This window comes from Rhinatrema bivittatum, chromosome 3, assembly GCF_901001135.1.
Source record: "Rhinatrema bivittatum chromosome 3, aRhiBiv1.1, whole genome shotgun sequence".
NCBI classification, from domain to species: Eukaryota; Metazoa; Chordata; class Amphibia; order Gymnophiona; family Rhinatrematidae; genus Rhinatrema; species Rhinatrema bivittatum.
This window is the reverse complement of record NC_042617.1, coordinates 460,059,885-460,081,981: the sequence shown is the minus strand read 5'-3', so window position 1 is coordinate 460,081,981 and position 22,097 is coordinate 460,059,885. Positions and strand designations below refer to the sequence as shown.

General features: G+C 41.7%; 1 protein-coding gene across 1 annotated transcript in view; it reads left to right on the top strand.

The window, feature by feature from the left end:
* Window positions 1-22,097, top strand: part of NBAS (neuroblastoma amplified sequence) — a 1,239,997-nt gene that overhangs the window by 573,627 nt on the left and 644,273 nt on the right. The window contains exons 33-35 of the mRNA XM_029595926.1: window positions 14,575-14,688; window positions 16,866-17,023; window positions 21,231-21,329. Coding sequence (XP_029451786.1) covers window positions 14,575-14,688; window positions 16,866-17,023; window positions 21,231-21,329 — 371 coding nt within the window. The remainder of the gene's footprint in view (window positions 1-14,574; window positions 14,689-16,865; window positions 17,024-21,230; window positions 21,330-22,097) is intronic.

Here is a 22,097-nt window from a genome sequence, read left to right as displayed (position 1 = left end):
TGTCATACCATTTATGGAACAGAGGGTTGTATGAAACTAGGAAAGCTCAACATTGACAAGCTATGGAGCCAGTGGGATACATGGTTAAATATTAAGGGAGCTCAGAGATTCTGGCAGCTCTACTAAAGGATCTGTTAATTTTATCTTTGGAGATGGGCGTGCTTCTGGGGATTGGAGAAGGGTAATTATGTCCTCTACATAAAAGTGGTAATAAGCAGGAGATGGAAAATTACAGGCTGGTTAGCCTTACTTTTGTGGTGGGAAAATTGAGAATCTACTGGTGGAATAGATAGTGTTATCTTGAATCCAGTGATATGCAGGATCTGAGATCATTTTAGACAAATCTGATTGATTTTGTTTGATTGGATGACTGGAGAGTAAAATTTGAGGTGTGCTCTGGTTGTGGTGTGCTTGGATTCAAGTAATGCTTTTGATAGTGTTGTATACAGGAGGATCATAAATAAACTGAACAGCATGAGGGTGGGCTCCCTAGGTGATAGACTAAATAAAAAAACTGGTTAAGTGGGCTTCACTTTGAAAAAGGGTGATGATGAATGGAATGTCTCAGGGATTGGTCCTGAGACTGATTCTTTTGATGTCTTTGTGGGCTATATTGTGGAGGGTTTGGAAGGAAGAGTTTGCATCTTTGCTAATACTAGGATTTACAACAGAGTTCATACCCCTGAGGGAGTAGATAGAATAAAGTGCAATCTAAGAAAGTTTGAGTGAGTAAGTACTGATAGTTAAGATTTAGTATTAAAAAAAAAAGTGTAGAATGGTGCATTTGGGGTACAGAAATTAGAGGGAATAATATACAGTGGGGAATGAGATTGCATTAACTAGAAAAAAGGGATATGCATTAACCAAGAGAAAGACCTATGGGTGATCATTTTTTATGATCTCAAGGTAACAAAACAGTGTGATTTGGGTGTGGCCAGAGATATTGAAGAGTTCATAGGGAGAAGTAGCACCAGTGGAAGAAGGGAGATGATAAATGCCATTTTACATTGGTAAGACCTCAGTCAGTGTAGATGGAGTAAAGGATTCACACATAAAGCAACATGATATAGGAAAAGAATGTGTGAAATAATGTAAAGCCTGTTCACTCCTTGAATGTTCAATAAAGAAAACTGCAACCTTCAAAATCCAAGCTGAGTGATGTAATTGCAATGAAAATTCAATTCAATACAGTCCCATATACCACCGTGTTTTGCATCAGGAGGGACCCACAATGATATCTCAGTTGAAAACGGAAGAGGTTTTAAAGATGTGAAACAGCAGGGATCGGCCAACAAGGTGCACTGCGGCAGGAAGAGCAGCTCTTATTGAGGCAGATCATAAGCTTAAGGAAGGTAGCCTGTTTGAGGCAAGAAAAGTCATTTATGCTGCATAAGACATTTTAGTGAAGGGCAGTTTGCACTGCAACGTACCTGCACCATCAACGCAATGCACCTCGCTGGTCAACCCCTGACATTTTGCCTCTCTAAAACCTCTTCAGTTTTCAGCTGAGATAATGTTGTGAGTCCCTCCAGATGCAGCCCCACAGGTGAAACATGGCCATGTCAGGGGACTGTATTGAATTGAAGCAGAGAGCAATGTTGGAGTAGTATCAGGCTTATTGGTTAAGGGTAGTAATAGCTGCACCAGCAAGTTACCTCCATGCACTTTTTTCTTCATTTCCATCCTCTAGCCTTTAGAGATCCACAATATTTATCCCATGCCCTTTTGAATTCTTTCACTGTTTTTTTTACCACCACCTCTGGAAGGTCATTCCAGGCATCCACCACCCTCTCCATGAAGAAATATTTCCAGGCATTGGTTCCGAGTCGTCCTCCCCATAGTTTCATTTCATGACACTTAGTTCTATTGATTTCTTTCCAGTGGAAAGGTTTGTCTATTGTGCTTCATTAAAACCTTTTGGGTATCTGAATTGTATCTCCCCTGCACCTCCTCTCTCCTCCAGGATATACATATTTAGGTCCTTCAACATCATCTCATAAGTCATTTCATGCAGTTAGTATAACTGTGTTTAAAAAAGGATTGGATAAGTTCTTGGAGGAGAAGTCCATTACCTGCTATTAATTAAGTTGACTTAGAAAATAGCCACTGCTATTACTAGCAGCAGTAACATGGAATAGACTTAGTTTTTGGGTACTTGCCAGGTTCTTATGGCCTGGATTGTCCACTGTTGGAAACAGCTTGCTGGGCTTGATGGACCCTTGGTCTGACCCAGTATGGCATGTTCTTATGTTCTTCTTATGTTCTTGTGAAGACACCCCCCCCCCCCCATTTTGGTCACCCTTCTCTGGACTACCTCCTGCCTGTGTCTGTCCATTTTGAGATATGGGCTCTAGAACTGAACACAGTACTCCAGGTGAGGCTTCACAAAGGACCCGTACAAGGGGATTATCAGCTACTTTTTCTTACTGGTTTTTCCTCTCTATGTAGCCCAGCATTCTTCTGGCTTTAGCAATCGCCTTGTCACATTGCTTCATCATCTTCAGATCGCTAGACACTATCACCTCAAGGTCCCTCCCTAGGTCCGTTCACCACAACCCTTCACCCCCCATCACATACAGATCTTTTAGATTACCGCATCCCAGATTCAGGATGCTATACTTCTTGGCATTGAATCCCAGCTGCCATATTTTCGACCATTGTTCGAGTTTCCTTAAATTACGTCTCATTTGCTCTAATCCTTCTGGCGTGTCCACTCTGTTGCAGATCTTAGTACCACCCGCAAATAGACAAACTTTACCTTCTATCCCTTCCACAATGTCTCTCACAAAGATATTCTACAAAATTGGTCCCAACACTGATCCTTGTGGCACTACATTGTGAGTTATTTTTCTTCATGTGCATCACTTTGCTTTTGTCTACGTTAAATTTAATCTGCCATTTAATTGCCCAGGTTGTCCAGCCTCGCAAGATCCTCCTGCAATTTTTCACAATCTGATTGTGATTTAACATCTTGGAATAATTTTGTATTGTTTGCAAATTTAATTACTTCACTTGTTGTTCCCTTTTCCAGATCATTTATAAATAGATATAAATATTTTTTTCAAATGCAACTTAAAGCCCATTTGTTCCAAATCGCATTTAGTGATTTTTTTGAGGGGCATTTTATTTGTTATATTCTGCTATTTATTATTGTATAATATTTAATTTAATTTTATCATGTATTTGTCTTTTATCTGTGTTTTAAACTGATTGTAATATGCTTAGCCCGGTATACCGTTATTGGCAGAATATAAATATTTTTATTAAATAAGTAAATAGTACATCATCTCATATATCCCGTGACATTTTAATTTCTCAGGAGTCTTATGTTTAATGCCTTCTGAAAATCCAAATGCACTACATCCACCAGCTCACCATTATCCATATATTTAACACAGTGGCGTAGCCATGGGTGGGCCTGGTTGGGCAGCTGCCCACCCAATTTAGACCCATGCCAACCCAACTGGCACCGGAACTGCAAGGCTGTCGCGGGATCCCATCCCCGCAACAGCGAACAGGAGGACCCATGCCTGGCGCGCCATTACGGCACACATGGGGAAGCAGTGCTGCGGCCGTATGGCTGACCGATCTTCCTGTTTTGGGGGGGGGGGAGTGGAAGCGCCGCTCATAGCTTCCGCTTCCTCCCCCCAAAGCAGGAAGATCAGCTGGCCTCTCCTGCTGCCACCAGCCTACTGCTATCTTCGGGCCATATGGCCCACCAATCTTCCTGTTTGGAGCGGAAGCGCAGCACACAATTTCCACTTCCTTGCCCCCCCCAAACAGGAAGATTGGTGGGCCGTACGGCCCGAAGATAGTAGGAGGCCAGTGGCAGCAGGAGAGGCCAGCTGATCTTCCTGCTTTGGGGGGAGGAAGCGGAAGCTGTGCACGCGCTTGAATGTGTGTGTGTGTGTGAAAATTGGAGCCTGGGTGTGTGTGGGAGTCAGATTAGAATCTTGAATGTGTGTGTGGGTAAGAATGGAAACTTGAATATGTGGGTGAGAATGGGGGGCCTGGGTTTGTGTGTGGATGAGAATGGGAGCCTGGGTTTGTGTGAGGGTGAGAATGGGAGCTTGAATGTGTGTGTATATATGGGTGAAAATGGGAGACTGGGTGTGTGGGTGAGAATGGGAGTCTGGGTGTGTGTGGGTGAGAATGGAAGCTTAAATATGTGGGTAAGAATGGGTGCTTGAATATGTGTTTGTGTGGGTGAGAATGGGACCTTAAATGTGTGTATGTGTGTGTTGAGACTGGGAGCATGGGCTTGTGGGTGAGAATGAGAGTCTGGGTTTATGTGTGTGGGTGAGAATGGGTGCCTGGATTTGCGTCTGTGTCTGCATAAGAATATAAGCCTGGGGAGGGGTGAGAAAGTGAGAGCTTGTATGTGTGTCTGCAGAGAATGTGAGCTTGTGTGTGTGTGTGGGGGGGGGGGGAGAGCATATGAGAGTGAGAGCTTGAGTGTGTGAGGGGGAGTCTGTGAGAGAAAGCATGTATGTGTGTGTGTGGAAGGGAAGAAGACAGTAATAGAAGAAAGACACTGAAAAGGAATTAGGAAAATGCAACAAGGGAAAAAATGAGAAAAAGAGACCAGGACCAACTGATTAGAAAAATACAAAGATCAGACAACAAAGGTAAAAAAAAAAAATATATATATTTTGAGATGTTAGCAATTTAAATATAAGCAACACAATCGCTCTCTCAAAATTTATGGGACAGGTAGTAGTATATAAAATCGTAATAATAAGAAGGCTAAAGTACCACAAATCACCGTGAATTACATTTTTTTGTATCATTAAGTAGACCTCATACATAGGCGTAGATGTGAATGCTATTCAGCATAACGTTTTACACCAGTAGTATAATCATGGGTCAGAAAAGAATTTTATATGCTTAGTGAGTCCAAAATCCCACAGCTTGGGATTACCTGCAGGTTCTCGGGCTCATGGCATCCACCCTGGAAGTGGTACCCTGGGCAAGGGCCCATATGAGACCTCTACAACGCTCCCTGCTCTCTCGATGGAGCCCCCGCTTCCGGCATTACTCCATGCATCTGCATCTACCTCTACCGGCCAGAGTGCGGACTCAGCTACGGTGGTGGTTGCAGTCCAACCACATGAGCAGGGGGTCAAAGATGTCCTCCCCCACGTGGACTCTGCTCACCACAGATGCCAGCCTGAGCGGCTGGGGAGCACACTGCGAAGAACTCACCGCGCAAGGGCGGTGGAACAGAGAAGAATCAGGGTGGAACATCAGTGATGTCGGACAACGCCACCACGGTGGCATACATCAACCGACAGGGCGGAACCAAAAGCCAACAGGTGTCCCTCGAGATAGCCCCGCTGATGGCTTGGGCAGAGGCGAATCTTCAGGACATCTCCGCCGTCCACATTGCCGGAAGGGACAACACCATGGCAGACTTCCTCAGCTGAGAAAGCCTAAATCTGGGGGAATGGCAGCTGTCGCCCACAGCCTTCCAGATGATTGTGGATCACTGGGGGATTCCGGACATGGACCTACTAGCGGACAGGTCCAATGCTCAAGTACCCAGATACTTCAGCCGCAAGCGAGATCCGTTCTCTCAAGGGATCGACGCCCTTGTTCAGCCATGGCCCCCAGGGGCCCTGCTATACGCCTTTCCGCCGTGGCCCCTGCTGGGCACCCTTATCCACAAGATTCGGAAGTACCGGGGCCTAGTTCTTCTAGTGGCACCAGACTGGCCAAGAAGACCCTGGTACGCGGACATGAGAAGACTGCTGGCAGGGGAGCCTCTTCCCCTGCCTCCGCTCCGGGACCTGCTACGTCAAGGTCTCATCCTTCACGAGGATCCAGCTCAATTCTCTCTTACGGTCTGGCCATTGAGAGGGCTAGACTGAAGAAAAGAGGTTAATCGGAGCCAGTGATAGATACACTCCTCCGAGCGCGCACGTTCTCCACATCCCTCACCTACGTCAGGATTTGGAGTGTGTTTGAAGCCTGGTGCGACACTCATGGCACCAATCCACATGCGACTACTATCCCTATTGTTCTGGATTTCCTGCAGGATGGGCTTCAGTAGGGTCTATCCCTAAGCTCCATCAAGGTTCAGGTGGCTGCGCTCTCTTGCTATGGTCCCAGGAGGGATGGCAAGACTATTGCCAAGCACCCAGATGTTTCTCGCTTCCTGAAAGGAGTCAAGCATATTCGTCCGCCACTGAAGTGGCCAGTGCCTTTGTGGAACCTCAACATTGTTTTGGATTTCCTCGCGGGATCCACCTTCAGACCCCTTCGGGGCCTGTCTCTCCGTTCTCTCACTTTGAAGATGGTATTCTTGCTGGCTGTATGTCCAGCACGCCGCATCTCAGAGCTACAAGCACTGTCCTGCCGTGATCCCTTTCTCAGACTCACTCCTGAGGCTAGCCATCTTCGCACGGTTCCATCCTTCTTGCCTAAGGTAGTCTCAGAATTTCACCTCAACCAGACCATATCCTTGCCAACTACGGCAGGTTTGCAGAAATCTGAAGAAGGGCGTTTGCTACGCCATCTCGACATCGGCAGATTGCTGCCCAGATATCTGGAAATGACAGAAACAGTACGAAAGACTGACTATCTGTTCGTCCTTCACAGCGGGAAGAAACAAGGTGAAGCGGCCTCTCGGCCCACCATCGCCCGCTGGATTACAGAAGTTATCAGAGCGGCCTACGTAGAGGCCGGGAAGTCACCGCCTCTTCAAGTCAAGGCTCATTCTACCAGAGCCCAAGCGGCATCTTGGGCTGAATCTAGGATGCTGTCACCTGCAGAAATATGTAAAGCGGCAACGTGGTCCTCCCTCCATACCTTCTCCAGGTTCTACTGTCTGGATGTCCAGGCCAGGGAGGACACAGCATTTGCGAGGGCAGTGTTACATGGTCCTCAGGCAGCCTCCCACCCAGGCTGGGAGTAAAGCTTTTGTACATCCCATTCTATCTGAGTCCATCTGGCTACATGCCAGGAAATGTTGAGATTACTTACCTGATAATCTCCTTTTCCTTAGTGTAGACAGATGGGCTCAGCATCCCGCCCAGCTGCCAGTGTACATGGGTTTCACCGATTCAAGGTAAGCCATGTCATTTGTTTACATAAAAGCGTCCCCTTTTGCCAGGTGTCGACGCCTTCTGGTTGGGAATGCTGGTGGTCTCCAGCTACTGTCAATCGGTCAGGGGAATCCTGTTTCACTATTTCACTGAGCGTCAGTACACACATCCATAACAGCTTTTGCAAGGAAGATTACTGAGTTGCTACGCTTCCTGTGGGGGTATATATACCCGTGCTGACGTCAGATCCGTCTCCAACTGCTAGCATGAGCATACTATACCCATTCGTTCTGAGTCCATCTGTCTACACTAAGGAAAAGGAGATTATCAGGTAAGTAATCTCAACATTTTGACCCATGATTATACTACTGGTGTAAAAAGTTATGCTGAATAGCATTCAATCTATGCCTATGTATGAGGTCTACTTAATGATACAAAAAAAACGTAATTCACGGTGATTTGTTTTGTTGATAATCTGTGGGACTTTAGCCTTATTATTACGAGCAATTTAAATGTCATCTTTGGGAATGTGCATTTCTTATATTTTTGTATTTTGCTCTTTCTTAAGTATTCCATGTTCAGAAATTTTAGTTTCTCAGGCTTTCTGTTTTGGTTTTATCTGCATGTTTCTGTTTCTAATTTATAGTCTCTTATTTCTATATTAGGTAAGGTTCGGTCTCAGTTTTGCCTGTTTGTGACAGAAATGCAGTATTTCTAGCATTATAGTTTCTCTGTAGTAGTAGTCCAGCTTGTTCTGTTATTCCAGTAGGTGATGTATTAATATTCTAGGGCCTGGTGTAGTATTTGCATTGCTGCTTTTTCATAAGGTTGCTGTTTTTTGAATCCTGAGAGTCAGTGCTGTGATTGTATGGCAAGATTTTAGATACCTCTTTCTTAAATTTTTTTTTTTCATATTAGTTGTAATGTGAATTGCCCTAGCTCTGTGCTGTACCTGTTCTGATGATTAATTATATTTTATTGTATTTATGAAGATTTCTGGTTTTCTGCAAAGATGGTTCATGAAAGAATACATTAATTTTTGTTTTATTACATGATTGGATCTGATTGTTTTCTATATTTGTGCATTTTTAACTGCAATAAATATAAAATAAATTCTGATTAATAAGGAATTTTTAATGCTTGAAATAATTGAAGTAAATTATTTTAAAGTTTCATACATGATGCATAATGACTGTTACAAATTACTTAGAAAGCCATTCTAGGGTACAATATATGGCATTATTTATCAGTAAGAAAACAACTAGTAGTCCTGCTTGCCTACAGCCCACCCATGTTAACCTTGGGCCCACCCAAAAAATCAATTCTGGCTACGCCACTGGTTTAACAACTTAAAAAAAAAAAGTAGCAGATTGGCGAGGCAGACTTTCCTTTGTGAAAATCCATGCTAGCTTTGTTCCATTAAACCATGCCTTTCTTTTTTTTTTAATTTTTATTTAAAATTTATTAAGTTTTCAGGTACAATGTATAAAATAACACACTTGGAAAGCATAACATTGTAATATGAATACAATATAATCATATCAAGTCACAGATAAACATCCTTCGTACTGCTCCTCAATGCTTCCCCCACCCTTCCGTTCCTCCCCACAATCCACCTTCCCCCGGTGAGAATCTGAAAATACATTCTAGTATTGTACATTTGGGTTTTGTCCCTTATCACTTCGTTGAACCTAATCACATCACAGTTATGCAATGATATTCATATCAATTACAACTGGATTAGTTGATGACCTCATAGTCTTCAATATTGATTCACTTGAAAGCTAAGACTGAAAAACATGCTATTAGCAGGCCTATCTGCATCCAGTTGTATTTGGTTTTCTATATGTTATATGATTTTGTTCTTTAGAATAGTTTCCACATTTTTTCTTGGCACTGAAGTCAGACTTAATGCTCTATAGTTTCCCGGGTCATCCCTGGAGTCTTTTTAAAGATTGGGGTTACATTGGCCACCCTCCAATCTTCAGTTACACTAGAAGATTTTAAAGATAGGTAACAAATTGCAAGTAATAGATTGAAATTTCATTTTTGAGCTTTTTCAGAACCTTGGAGTATATAGCATTCGGTCTAGGGCAATTTGTCAGTCTGGCCTACTGCATCTTCAAGTTTCACCGTGATTTGTATTCAGTTCATCTGTATCATCACCCTTGAAAAACATTACCGGAACAGTATCTCCTCAATATCTTCATTAACAATCATCAAAGCAAAGAATTCATTTAATCTTTCCGCGATGGTTTTATCTTCTCTGAAAGTGCACCTTTATCCTCTCAATCATTTTAAGTTCCAAACAATGTCCTAGCTGACTTCCTGCTTCCGATAAAGTTTAAAAAAGTTTTTATTATGAGTTTTTGCCTCTATGGCCAGCATCTTTTCAAATTCTCTCTTAGCTTTTCTTATCAATGTTTTACATTTAACTTGCAAATGCTTATGCTTTTTCCTGTTTCCTTCAAAAATTGGAAGAAGGATCCATCTGAAGAAAGTTCTTTTGGCTAAAATAGCCTCTTTCACCTTGCCTTTTAACCATGCTGGCAATGGTTTGGTCTTCTTTCTACCTTTTGTGATTCACAGAATACATCTGAACTGCACTTTTAAAATAGTTTTGTTGTGTTCGTCGGACTCAGATTGCTTCGTCCCACATGCCTCACCTCAATATTCGCTTTCTCCACCAGCCTTGGGAAAATGGCGACCGCCGCGTCTGCTTGCCGCACTCCCCGGCGTCCCTGGAACGGCTATGGCAAGTCATTCCGCCATGATTCACCTGAGGGCCTCCTAGGGTGCACACCCTCTACCCACGTCTTTATTCCAACGTTGGCGCAAACCTCAGGGGCGTCCCCCTCCAGTGACGTCACACCATCCGGGTATTTAGCCTGCCCATTTGCTGACTGACTTGAGTTAGCAAGGATTGGACTCATCCGGTCTAAGCTGCTTTGCTGCTTCTTGCTGCTGCTCGAAGCTCTCTCTACCCTCTGGGGTTCTACTAACTTGGGTACCCGCTCCTCGAGGGCCCTATGCTTCTTTTCTGGTGCCTATCCAGTATTCAGGTACTCGCTCCTCGAGGGCCTGAGTAGTCTACCTTGGTGCCTGCTACCATTACTTCTACCTGTTGGGAACTCCACCATTACAGTTACAAGAGTGTGAGTAATCTAACATCTACCAGTCTGTCTCACCTTCAGCTCCTCATTGAAATCTGCGTCAGAGCTCCCTATACCACCATTGTGGGACGGGTCTCCTCAGCCGAGGACCCAAGACAGCTGCTGCAGGAATCTACTCACTACTGTCACCTCTGGTGAACTCTACAAGCTGTACAATAAAAACTATCTCTGTGTTTGTGCATCTGAGTCTAGCCTGGTACTGCAGTTCCCCACAGGGCTCCTCCCCGTGGGAGTGGCCATCATTGCAGCACCTAAGAATCCACCAAACACCTCAAAACCATAACAAGTATTTTTAAACAGTGTCCTGTTGTACATTCTTTGTAGCTGCACGTTTTAGTTTTTTCTTACTATTTTTCTCATTGTATCAAACTCTCCCTTTTGGAAGTTTAATACTAGAGCTTTATATTTACTTAATGTCCCCCTTCCAGTCATTAAGTCTAATTTGATCATTTTATGATCACAATTCCCAAGTGGTCCCACCACCTTTACCTCTTGCACCAAATCCTGTGTTCCACTAAAAATTAGATCTACAACCTAAAACCTCCATAACACCTTGAGTATGGGGGTGTCCATTTCATTGGCATCGAGGCTAGTTTCTTAAAGTGAAACAATGTAAAATAACAAGATTCAACAGTCATTATATTTTCCTTATATATTTTACCTTGTATTTTATGTTCCAATGCAAACAAGTTGAGTCTGCAAAGAAATATGGTAATATCGTCTCATCCCTTGCTGTTTGCCTGTTTGTCACTTCTATCCCTTTTATATTGTCTACTAGAACTCTACATACTCATTTTCCTGTCTCCCGTGCCATATAATTTGAGTAGCCATCATTGAGAACAGTTATAAAAATATATACTTTTGTAATACCCTTCTCATGTTCACGACACTAGCTACTTTTCAGCACAGCTTCTGAAAATACCAAAATCTTTTCCCATGCCTCTCCCCATCAACTAATGTCATCTGAGAATAACTCCAAATCTTTGAGCAGAAACGCAATGCCAAATAGCCAAGTTTTTAGACCTTTATTAAGAGCTTGATGTCTGTTTCCAATCTTAGTTCTATTGGCATGGTGTTCCAGAGTTTAGGTCCAGCTACCGAGATGGTTCTTTCCCTGACCTCACTCAGATGAGCGCTCTGAACAGTTGCAATAAATATCTTAACAGTTTTTGTTGTGTGGGGGTAGTCATGGGCATGTATTTTGGGGCGGATTTTCAGAGCCCTGCTCGCCGGTAAGCCTATTTTACATAGGCCTACCGGCGCGCGCAGAGCCCCGGGACTCGCGTAAGTCCCGGGGTTTTCGGAGGGGGCGTGTCGGGGGCGGGCCCGAACCGCGCGGCGTTTTCGGGGCGTGTCGGGAGCGTTCCGGGGGCGGGCCCGGGGGCGTGGCTGCGCCCTCTGGACTCGCCCCCAGATCGCGTCCCGGCGCGCTAGCGGCCCGCTGGCGCGCGGGGATTTACTTCTCCCTCCGGGAGGCGTAAATCCCCCAACAAAGGTAAGGGGGGGTTTAGACAGGGCCGGGCGGGTGGGTTAGGGAGGGGAAGGTGAGGGGAGGGCAAAAGAAAGTTCCCTTCGAGGCCGCTCCGATTTCGGAGCGGCCTCGGAGGGAATGGGGGTAGGCTGCGCGGCTCGACGCGCGCCGGCTATACGAAATCGATAGCCTTGCGTGCGCCGATCCCGGATTTCAGCGGATACGCGCGGCTACACGCGTATCTACTGAAATCCAGCGTACTTTTGTTGGCGCCTGGAGCGCCAACAAAAGTACGCCTATTCGCAGTTTTTGAAAATCTACCCCTTTATTGGGTAGGTATGAATGGGGTAAAGGTATGTATGAATGGGGTTAGTTTGTGAATGGGATATGTTTGTGTGAATGAGCAACTAAGGGATGTTGTTACATTGGGTGAAGGAGTTGTGTATTACCTGTTGAAACCTTTATAGGATAACATTTGTGGAATAAATAAAAGTTTGTACTTTTTCTAAAGGGGTGATTTATTCTGATAAAAGGTTATTAGTGAGCTGGGTAAAGACAAGTGGGTGGCCTGTATAGGGTATTTACATTGAATTTACAACAGGCGTTGGGCGGTTGTTTCATATTGTTGATTGACAATTTCTTGCACACCCAAGAATCTGCCAGGTCATTTTACTGGCCACCCCATAGAGACACCTGTTCGGTTCCAGAGGATCACATTATTGCTGCCCTTGATGCACCCATAACATCTTCATCAGGCAGCAGCACATTTATTCACAAGCCACTTTGTCACGCATTGATGGGACATTCAAAAGGATGTGCAAGGCAGGAAAAATCACTTGTGCGTAGATTTTAAAAGGGCTGTCCGTGTGCCCATAAATGCGTGTTTTTCGCCACTCGCAAAGATACGTGCTATTTTATAAACTACACGTGTACGTTATAAAATACTCTTCGCGTGCATATGACTGCAGCTCTGCGCACATATCTTACGTGCGTTTGGGTGGGGGGGTGGAGAGAGACTCTTTATAAGGCTCAGTCTGTTTTTCTGTATATGGACCTTTGTAAAGGGTCACTTTGATTCGGGGTGAGTTTTTGGGAGGTGGATTGGGGGGGGGGGGGCTGATATTACAAACACATTCAGAGGTATCCATTGTAAAATTGACACCATTAAAGAATTTTAGACCTTATAAGTAATAAAAAGGAGTTGATGTGTAAACTGTGGCTCGCAGAGACTACAGTATACAAATCAACTCCACTTGTTAGAATTTTCATGAAACGCCCATGCCCTACCCCTTTTCTGCCTACTTTTTCTGGGCATACGTACATCAATGTATGCGCGCCCTTCCCGGCTATTTAAACTTTGTGTAGCTCCCATGCCTCCCACAAAAGCGCTAATGTGGCCATTTTTGTGCACCCAAGGCTTTTAAAATCTACCGCTAAGTGAATTTTTTTGAAACCTGCAGTTTAAGCAATTCTGTTATGTGTTTAGTGTCTTGCCTTTTCTTGTTTTGTGCTTAAATAAAAGCTTGGAAACCTGTGGCTGGTACTTTGTCTGGCAGTCTGGAGTGGCCCCTAGGTGATGGGGTTGTTAATTTTGCTGAATTGGTCGTGGCTCAGCCACCGCTGACCAATGCAAGGTAACTAATCAGCATATGAAAGTTTACACTGACTTTGCTGACTAATTTATGAAAATATGTCTAAACAAATATGTGTCAAAAGCTAAAAGTGTGGGAAGCAGAGTAAACTGAGCTGCATTGTAAAATTTCATATCTCTAGCTTATTTGCATGTTTCATAGTTGGGTGCCAAAGATGGCTTTTTTTAACATAGTGCATTCACACATGCAAATGATGCTTGTCTTTGTAACTGTAACTCTGACCAAAGCAAGGCTGGATCCAGGACGAAAGGTGATCTTTCAAATGACATTAGAAAAAAATTAAAAACTACATAGTAGAGATATATAAACCCAAAAAATGGAGAACATTTGCATGAAAAGATGACATGTCTTTATGTAACTATATCTTTGCTTCCATTTGGCTGCAAAGTCTGCTAGTGCAAATCCTAGATGATCATCATGGGCCATGACTACTGATCCAGTTATGACCTGAATCGAAATATACATCAGGAGCAATGAGGAGTCAAATTAGGCCTTAAATTTGTTTTGTAAAATTTTTCACGTAGTTTGCTGCCCATAAAAAGGGTGGCAAGCAAGCGCATGTGAGGTTCCAAACTTTGCATAGGAACTTAGCACAAAATTTCAGACCCCAAACAGGGACAGTTTGGCTGTAGTGCCCGGAAAAAGTGGCTGTTTTGTGTTGCACGGAGCACAGGACTCTGAGTGATCTTCATTCAGCTGCCTCTAGCTCTTGAACCAATAGAGATTCAGTCAAATATTTTTGCATAGTTTTGTTGGAGGCGCAAGTGAACATCCACACAAACTTTTATTCAATTTGAAATCTTTCGAGCATGGATAATTTTCTAAATTGATCCACTTGACAATGAATGTTGCAGATGAAAGTGTTCAGAACTGGGGAATGTAGACTGATCAAGAATATTGGAAGAAAAGAGGAGTGACTATATTTGTAAAATAAATGTGCCAGCTATACATCTTACATTTTATTTTATGTTTGTTTAAATTGTTAATTTTCAGACAATAAACAAGGCTTTGAAATTTATGATTAAAACAAAACAGGTACTTATGATTTATTTCAGATTTTAGAACAATTTCATGTAACAACTGTGATATTTTATTTTTATAGCATTAACTATTTTTCTGTGACATTGAAAATGGTAACCTATCCCTATGCTGTTCCAAGTTATTTTATTGTAATGTGCAGATAATCATAAGCATTTCATTAACATCCATAAATTTTCTGATTATCATTCTAGGAGATGACAAGGCAGAAAGAAAGGGGCAGGTATTGACACTTTTAGCAGAGCAAGCCCTTAATTTCCAGGACTATAGAGCAGCTAATATGCACTGCCAAGAACTTATGGCCACAGGTGATGTATAAAAGTTAACTAATATTTTTCACAGCATGCATTACATTGTTTAAGATGCCAAACTTATGACCCAGAATTTATTTTTTGTTCATTAGTATATAGACTAAACATCTGCCTGAAAACAGGATACAATTAATGTCCCTTAGCCATGTATTTGTGGAGAGAAATTAGGATATACGGTTCCAACATTCTGTATTTTGTTGGCACTGGAATATGCATTAAGCATCTGTGCTGAACTTATCACTTGGTGCCATTCCATCCATGAATTCTCAACAGATGGGTCTACCATTTTGATTTTTCTACTGTTTTTTTCCATCCCTTGATGGATGCAGCAATATTATTGCTGACTGGGCTGAGAGGGGAGTCTACTCAAATTTTAAATGGGTTTGTGCCCTATCTTGCCAAGAAGGGTTTCTGCTGCTATATTGAACTGCAATTTCTATACCACTGAGACACAAACATTATAAAAGATCCAGTATTTTGAATTGTACTTTCACTGTCCCTGCTTCCACCTCAGTATTGCTGAAACTTCACCTCATCCAGTGATATCCAATGTGGGCTGTTTTGGCTTATAATTCACAATTGGATGATAATGATATGATTACATTTTGATTGTACACCTAATTTCAAAAAAGAGCATGATCTCTCTTTTTATAAAATACCTGGATTGAACTTTGCCTTTTTACATCATAATATGTATGAGCCAAAAATCATACTGAGTCTTTCAAACCTATAATTTTACCATGCTACTGAACTCTGAGCATCTAGTAAGCTCAAAGTTGGCTATGTTGTTACTGGATGGCTACAATGACTGCCTTGCAGGTATGTTATCTTTATTAATATGTAAGTCCTTGTTTATTGGCTTATCATATTCAAACAGTGAAATCATAATTGGGAAAAACCCAGCTGCTTTGTAATTATAATAGTAGTTTTATACAAACATAACATCACCCCAGCAAATTCAATATAAAACCACAAATGGCTAAAAAACAATATAATGGGATTTATATGGTACAATGGATGACATTTAATAGTTAGTTACAACAATTCTAAATCATGATAATTTGTGTACGCACTCCACTGTTTTAAAGGTGGCAGTAAAAAGTCAAACTAAGAGACACATTCCTTTCTGTTTGGTCATATATGATCATTTATTTGATTTATGTACTGCTTTTCAGGTATTTGTAAAGCAGAATACATTCAGCTACTATAAGTATTTCCCTATCCCCAGATGGCTTACAGGTCATTTATCAATTTGCGTTAGGGCCCTAAGGCGCGAAAACACAACAGAAATGCATATGCAAGTTCAACATTGAATATTCCAGTAGGAGGAGTTTGAGAGTGAGAGATTTCATATAGAGCCAGACTGACATGCTCTTGGTTTTTTAAACAAGCCTTTACATAAATTCACTGATTCCCCATAGCTAAGGTCTCTGATTCACCACAACGAATATTTTTTAGAATTCTCAGCGCACTTCATATAACTGTCCTTATATTTGAGTTACCTATGCGCTGTCTTCTCCTTCCCCCAGTTCTTCACCCCTGTTTTATTGTAACTTTTTTTGCTTCTTTACTATGTTAATGTTTTAAGTTTATTGTACCCCAGTTTTCTGTAAACTGACATGATATGACACTGTCATGAATGCTGGTATAAAAAAAAGCACCAAACAAATAAATAAATATATATACCACTGTAGAGGGCACTTTGAATCAGGGTGGGTTTTGGATGGTAGGTTGGGGTTTTGGGAGTAATCCATTATAATGACTACAAATCTTTAGTCAATTTTACTGTCAATACCTCAGACTGTTTCTGTAACACCACCACCCTTAAACTCCACCCCACCTTTGAAACCCATCTCTCTTTCTCTCTCTCTCTCTCTCTCTCTGCGGTGTATTAATCAGCAACCTAACCATGCCCTTTTTATCGCAGGTGCTATTTCCGCTATAGTTATAGCATTTTGATGAATTTAGGGTAAGTTTGTACCTGAGACACTGGAGGGAGTAAAGTGACTTACCCAAAGTCACAAGGAGTGGCAATAGAATTTGAATCCTAGCTTCTCTGGTTCACAGCCCGCTGCTGTAACCACTGAGCTACTCCTCCACTCCTTGTCTTACTATGATTAACTGCTTGAAAATCCTGATTGATTTCTTTCATCTCATGTTTTCTCTGTCTCCAGGTTATAGCAAAAGCTGGAATGTGTGCAGCCAGTTGGGGCAATCAGAATTTTATCAGGACCTGGGTACTCGCCAAGAACTCATGGCTTTTGCTTTGACACACTGCCCTCCTGGTGCTATACAGTTTCTTTTGGCAGCAAGCAGTTCTCTTCAGACACAGGTGGGTTCTTCTATCAGCAAAAAACATTTAGGATTTTCATTTCTGTGCCACTTTAGGTAGAAGACATAGGAACTGAAGCATTCTGTTTGCATGAGTGATATATAGCTACTCATTTTGGCGATACTTACCAGAAATGGGCAAATGAGCTGATCTATTTTTCTAATTTTCTTGTTTCCAATTACCTCAAAATTCTATTGTTGTATATCTGCCATGCAAATAATATGAATCCACCATGCTAGGATTACAGTGGGCAATATCCTAACAGAGGTTTATAATATTGTAAGCAAGAAAGTATAGGATATTCCAAAAATATCTTGTTAATAGCAATTCAGAACTGAACTTATTGTATTTGCTTGCTTTCACTAAGGGAAACATTTGTTTTGGATGTTACGCAATATTAATTTATTTATAAATTCTTATAAGAATCACTTCTAGTCTATGAGCATCCTTTCTGATTTGTACTTATATTACTTGAAATGAAAAGTCCAATTGGGAATCTGTGACTTGGCTGTATATGAAGTTAGTGAAGTACAGAGTGATTTCCAGACTTTAGGGAATAGACTCAATCATCAGGCAAGGACAGACAGTATTTTCAGACGTTTTGCCTGTTGATGATAAGGGAAATGAAAGGCTTGGTCATATTGCCAGCTTTAACAGTTGCAGCCAAAGGCAGCAGTGTTATGGCTGCATTGTGCTTCCTGGATGATATGAGGTAGTCTGCACAGAGCAGCAGTTGCAACTCTGAAGGGGTCACAGCAAGAATGAAGGCTGGGTTCCACGTGGGAATTTGATCTAATTTAGGAAAATGCACATAAAATCACTGCCTGCAGACTAGATGGGTCATTTTGTTATTTATCTGCCATGATTTATTGTGTTACTTTACCCTCTCAACCTAGACCTAAATATACATCTTCTTTTCAAATATTTATTCATTTTTTGTAAGCTGTTACCATTTAACTACTTCCCCCTTATGATCTTAAGAAATTTGAGGAATTGCTGAGCTGATCGTTTGCAATCTATCTTCTGAGTGGGTACAACATATGCTGCTGCAGAGGATCATGTCACTATAATAAAGAGGATCAACCACTCAAAGCAATAGAAAATGTGCTTGTAGAAACATAAATATATTTCAAATTAATGGATCATCATAAGCACTAACGGTGAATCACCTTCACCGGTAATGCTTCGAACTTGGCGCCAAAACGGTCTTTCTTTACCTTGGAGCGCTTGAAAATGTGAAGCATTTAGAAAATGAAACAGTTGACACAGATTTCATGTTTGAAACTCATGTCAGTTGATGTTTGAACTGACACAGCAAGAATATATTCACTGCGCAAGCATGAACTAATGATAAGACAAAATGTTATAATGCCTCTGTATCACTCCATGGTGAGACTGCACCTTGAATACTGTGTACAATTCTGGTCGCCGCATCTCAAAAAAGATATAGTTGCGATGGAAAAGATAAGAGAAGGGCGACCATGATGATGAAGGGGATGGAACAGCTCCCCTATGAGGAAAGACTAAAGAGGTTAGAGCTGTTCAGCTTGGAGAAGAGACAGCTGAGGGGGGATATGATAGAGGTCTTTAAAATCATGAGAGGTCTAGAATGGGTAAATGTGAATCTGTTGTTTATTCTTTCAGATAACAGAAGGACTAGGGGTACTCCATGAAGTTAGAATGTAGCACATTTAAGACTAATCCGAGAGAGTTCTTTTTCACTCAATGCACAATTAAACTCTGGAATTTGTTGCCAGGGGATGTGGTTAGTGCAGTTAGTGTAGCTGGGTTTAAAAAAGGTTTGGATAGGTTCTTGGAGAAGTCCATTACCTGCTATTAATCAAGTTGATTTAGAAAATAAATAAATCAAGTTGATTTAGAAAATAAATAAATCTCTAAACTTAGAAAAAATAGTCAATAGGCAACTTTCGGAATATCTGGACGAAAACAAAATCTTAGCCCCTGCTCAGTTCGGCTTCTGCAAGTCTCTAAACACTGAAGCCCTCTTAACTTCACTCTCGGACACCATTCTACTAAATCTGGAAAAAAAACAACCTTGTCTTCTCGTTCTCCTCGAGCTATCTGCCGCCTTCGAAACTGTGAACCACTCAATTCTCTTGGATCGGTTAGCGGACCTCGGCATCAAGGGTACCGCACTTTGTTGGTTCAAATTTTTCCTTAGCAACAGATCCTACAGAGTCAAAATCAATAACCAACTGTCCCACCCGGTCAGCTCAACCATGGGAGTCCCGCGAGGCTCTTCGCTATCCCCTACCCTCTTCAATATTTACCTCCTCCCGAATCTAAAGTTAACTCACTACATATACGCCGATGACGTCCAAATACTCATCCCGATTATGGATTCTCTTCCCAAAACCCTTTGCTTCTTGAACACCTGCCTACAAGCTATCAACCACCTTCTTACAAGCATCAACCTAATCCTTAACACTAACAAAACAGAACTCCTCCTCATCTCCCATGACGACAACTACGCAGCTTCCAACAACCACCACACCGTTCAACCAACCCTCTCCTCCCAAGTGAGAAACCTCGGTGTTATCATGGACAATCACCTGAACCTAAAGAAATTCTTCAATAACACTACAAAGGATTGCTTTTTCAAATTACAAGTCCTAAAATGGCTGAGACCCCTCCTACACTTCCAAGATTTCCGCACAGTTCTCCAGTCCATCATCTTTTCAAAACTGGATTACTGCAACTCACTTCTTCTCGGGCTCCCAGCAAACACCATCAAACCCTTGCAGATGCTGCAGAATGCCACGGCCAGGATTTTGACTAAAACCAGCAAAAGAGAACACATAACGCCTATTCTGCAGAATCTTCATTGGCTTCCTATCAAATTTAGAATTCTGTACAAAGTCCTAATGGTTATACACAAAACCATACACAACCCTTCTCCGCTCGATCACTTATATCCCTCTTCGTCCATACAAGCCTCCAGACCGGTGAGATATGCATACAGAAACACGCTCTATTCCCCCCCCCCCCCCCCCCAGCCAAATCCGCTCTTAGTAAACGAGCCCTATCTACAGCGGGTCCTCCGCAATGGAACGCTCTCCCTCCGGACATCCAGCTAGAAAAATGCACGACAACCTTCAAAAAAAGACTCAAAACTTGGCTATTCGGTCAAGCCTTTCCTTTATCTCAGATGACCCATCCTTCCTTCCAGTCACGGTAATCTCTGAACCAGACATACTGTCACAGTCAGGTTAAGTTTTTTATCTAAATCTTATTCTCAATTTTAATCTCATTTCCTTAAATTTTAAATTGTAACTTTCAGTTGGCCTCTACCTTTGGTTATTGTCTCCATTCCTCTTCCCTTCCCCCTGAATTTCATCTTATTGTATTTCTTCCCTTCGGCCCACTTTAACTCAGCTCCCATAGGTTTTGTTTCTTCCCGACTCCACTGTCTAGCAAAGGTGAAATTAGCCCTGGTTCCCATGTTAGATATCATGAATATGTCTGTTTGGTGTATTTTAACGGTATCTCGCTCTTGGGAGCAGATCAGTATTTATTCTTACCCCATTTGGATCCCAGTTATTTGTATCCCCTGTTCGATGTCATGCATTCGTTTTATGCTGTTTCTCGTTTCGCTGTAAACCGATCTGATATGTTCTTTTGCACATGAATGTCGGTATAAAAAAGTTCTAAATAAATAAATAAAATTGCCACTGCTATTACTAGCTTCAGTAGCATGGGATGTACTTGCCAGGTACTTGTAGCGTGGATTGGCCACTGTTGGAAACAGGATGCTGGGCTTGATGGACCCTTGGTCTGACCCAGTATGGTAACACGAGACATTTCAGACTTTATTTCCATTACAAAAATTATAAAGAGTGATATACATGGGACCTATGATTAAATGAAATGCAATGAACTTCATTCACTTGTAATGCTTATTATGATGGTCCATTAATTTGAAATATATATATATATGTTTCTACAAGTAAATGTTCTATTGTTTTGAGTGATTGGACCATACTTTGCATGACATAGTTGATTGATTGTAATAAAGAGGTCAGACTTTTTTTGTTCAAAAATAGGCAAAATAAAATCTCTTAGCGAAAAAAAGATAAGGCATGAGAATGAAACCAAAAGGACTGTTTTTCTTCTGTTGTCTCTCTCTATATATCTGCTTGATGTGATGGTAAGTTGAAGAGCTATTGGTCTTTTGTCTTCTCCCTAGATTCTTTATCAAGCAGTGAATTATCAGATACGCCCCTCGGAAGGAGAACATATGCATGTCTCAGGACCTTCTAGCTTGATTAGTAAAGAACCTCAGCAGGTAAGCTTTAAAATTGGATTTTGAATTTTAAAGAGCACTAATTTTTGGGTTTTTTTTATCTTGTTGCTGATGTTATAACTAAATATAACTTAGACACACTGACTGAAGGCAAATGTATTGATTACACTAGTAATAGTCTTGAAAACTTGTACTGTTTGTTTGTTAGATTTGTGATTTTATTGTACACCACTTTGTGTGACCTGTATTGGTCAGTTACGTGGTTTAAACATATTTTAAATAAATATCCTGGCTCCCAGTGAATATATTTTCTAGATATAGCAGAACAGAATGCTTATTAATTGATCTTGTATTTATATTTCATTATATCATTGCATGTGATGGAGGCAATGTGTACAAATTTTCTCTCATTCATATTCATTGTGGATATCCTGAAAACCCGACTGGCTGGGGGGTCCCCAGGACAGGGTTGGCAACCACTGGTTTATAGGGAGAAAAACTGCTTTTCAGGTTAGTTAATACTTGAAATCACTTGGAAAATATCAGATAATTGATATAGTTGTTAAGAAAACATTGAGGGGGCAAGTTTTTAAACTGTTGGAGCAGGTGTAAAGTCTGTTGATCTTTTACCCATGGATTTTGTAGCGGTTTTCAAAGAGAAAGCATGCACATATTTTCACTTTTAAAATTGCCCTGGGGAAAGCTACTTGCAGAGATTTGAACTTTCCTTTTCTGCGGAAACTTTGTGTCCAAAACATCACACACAGCTCTGAACATCAAACTTTTGTGCCTTGTTTTCTCCCCTGACTT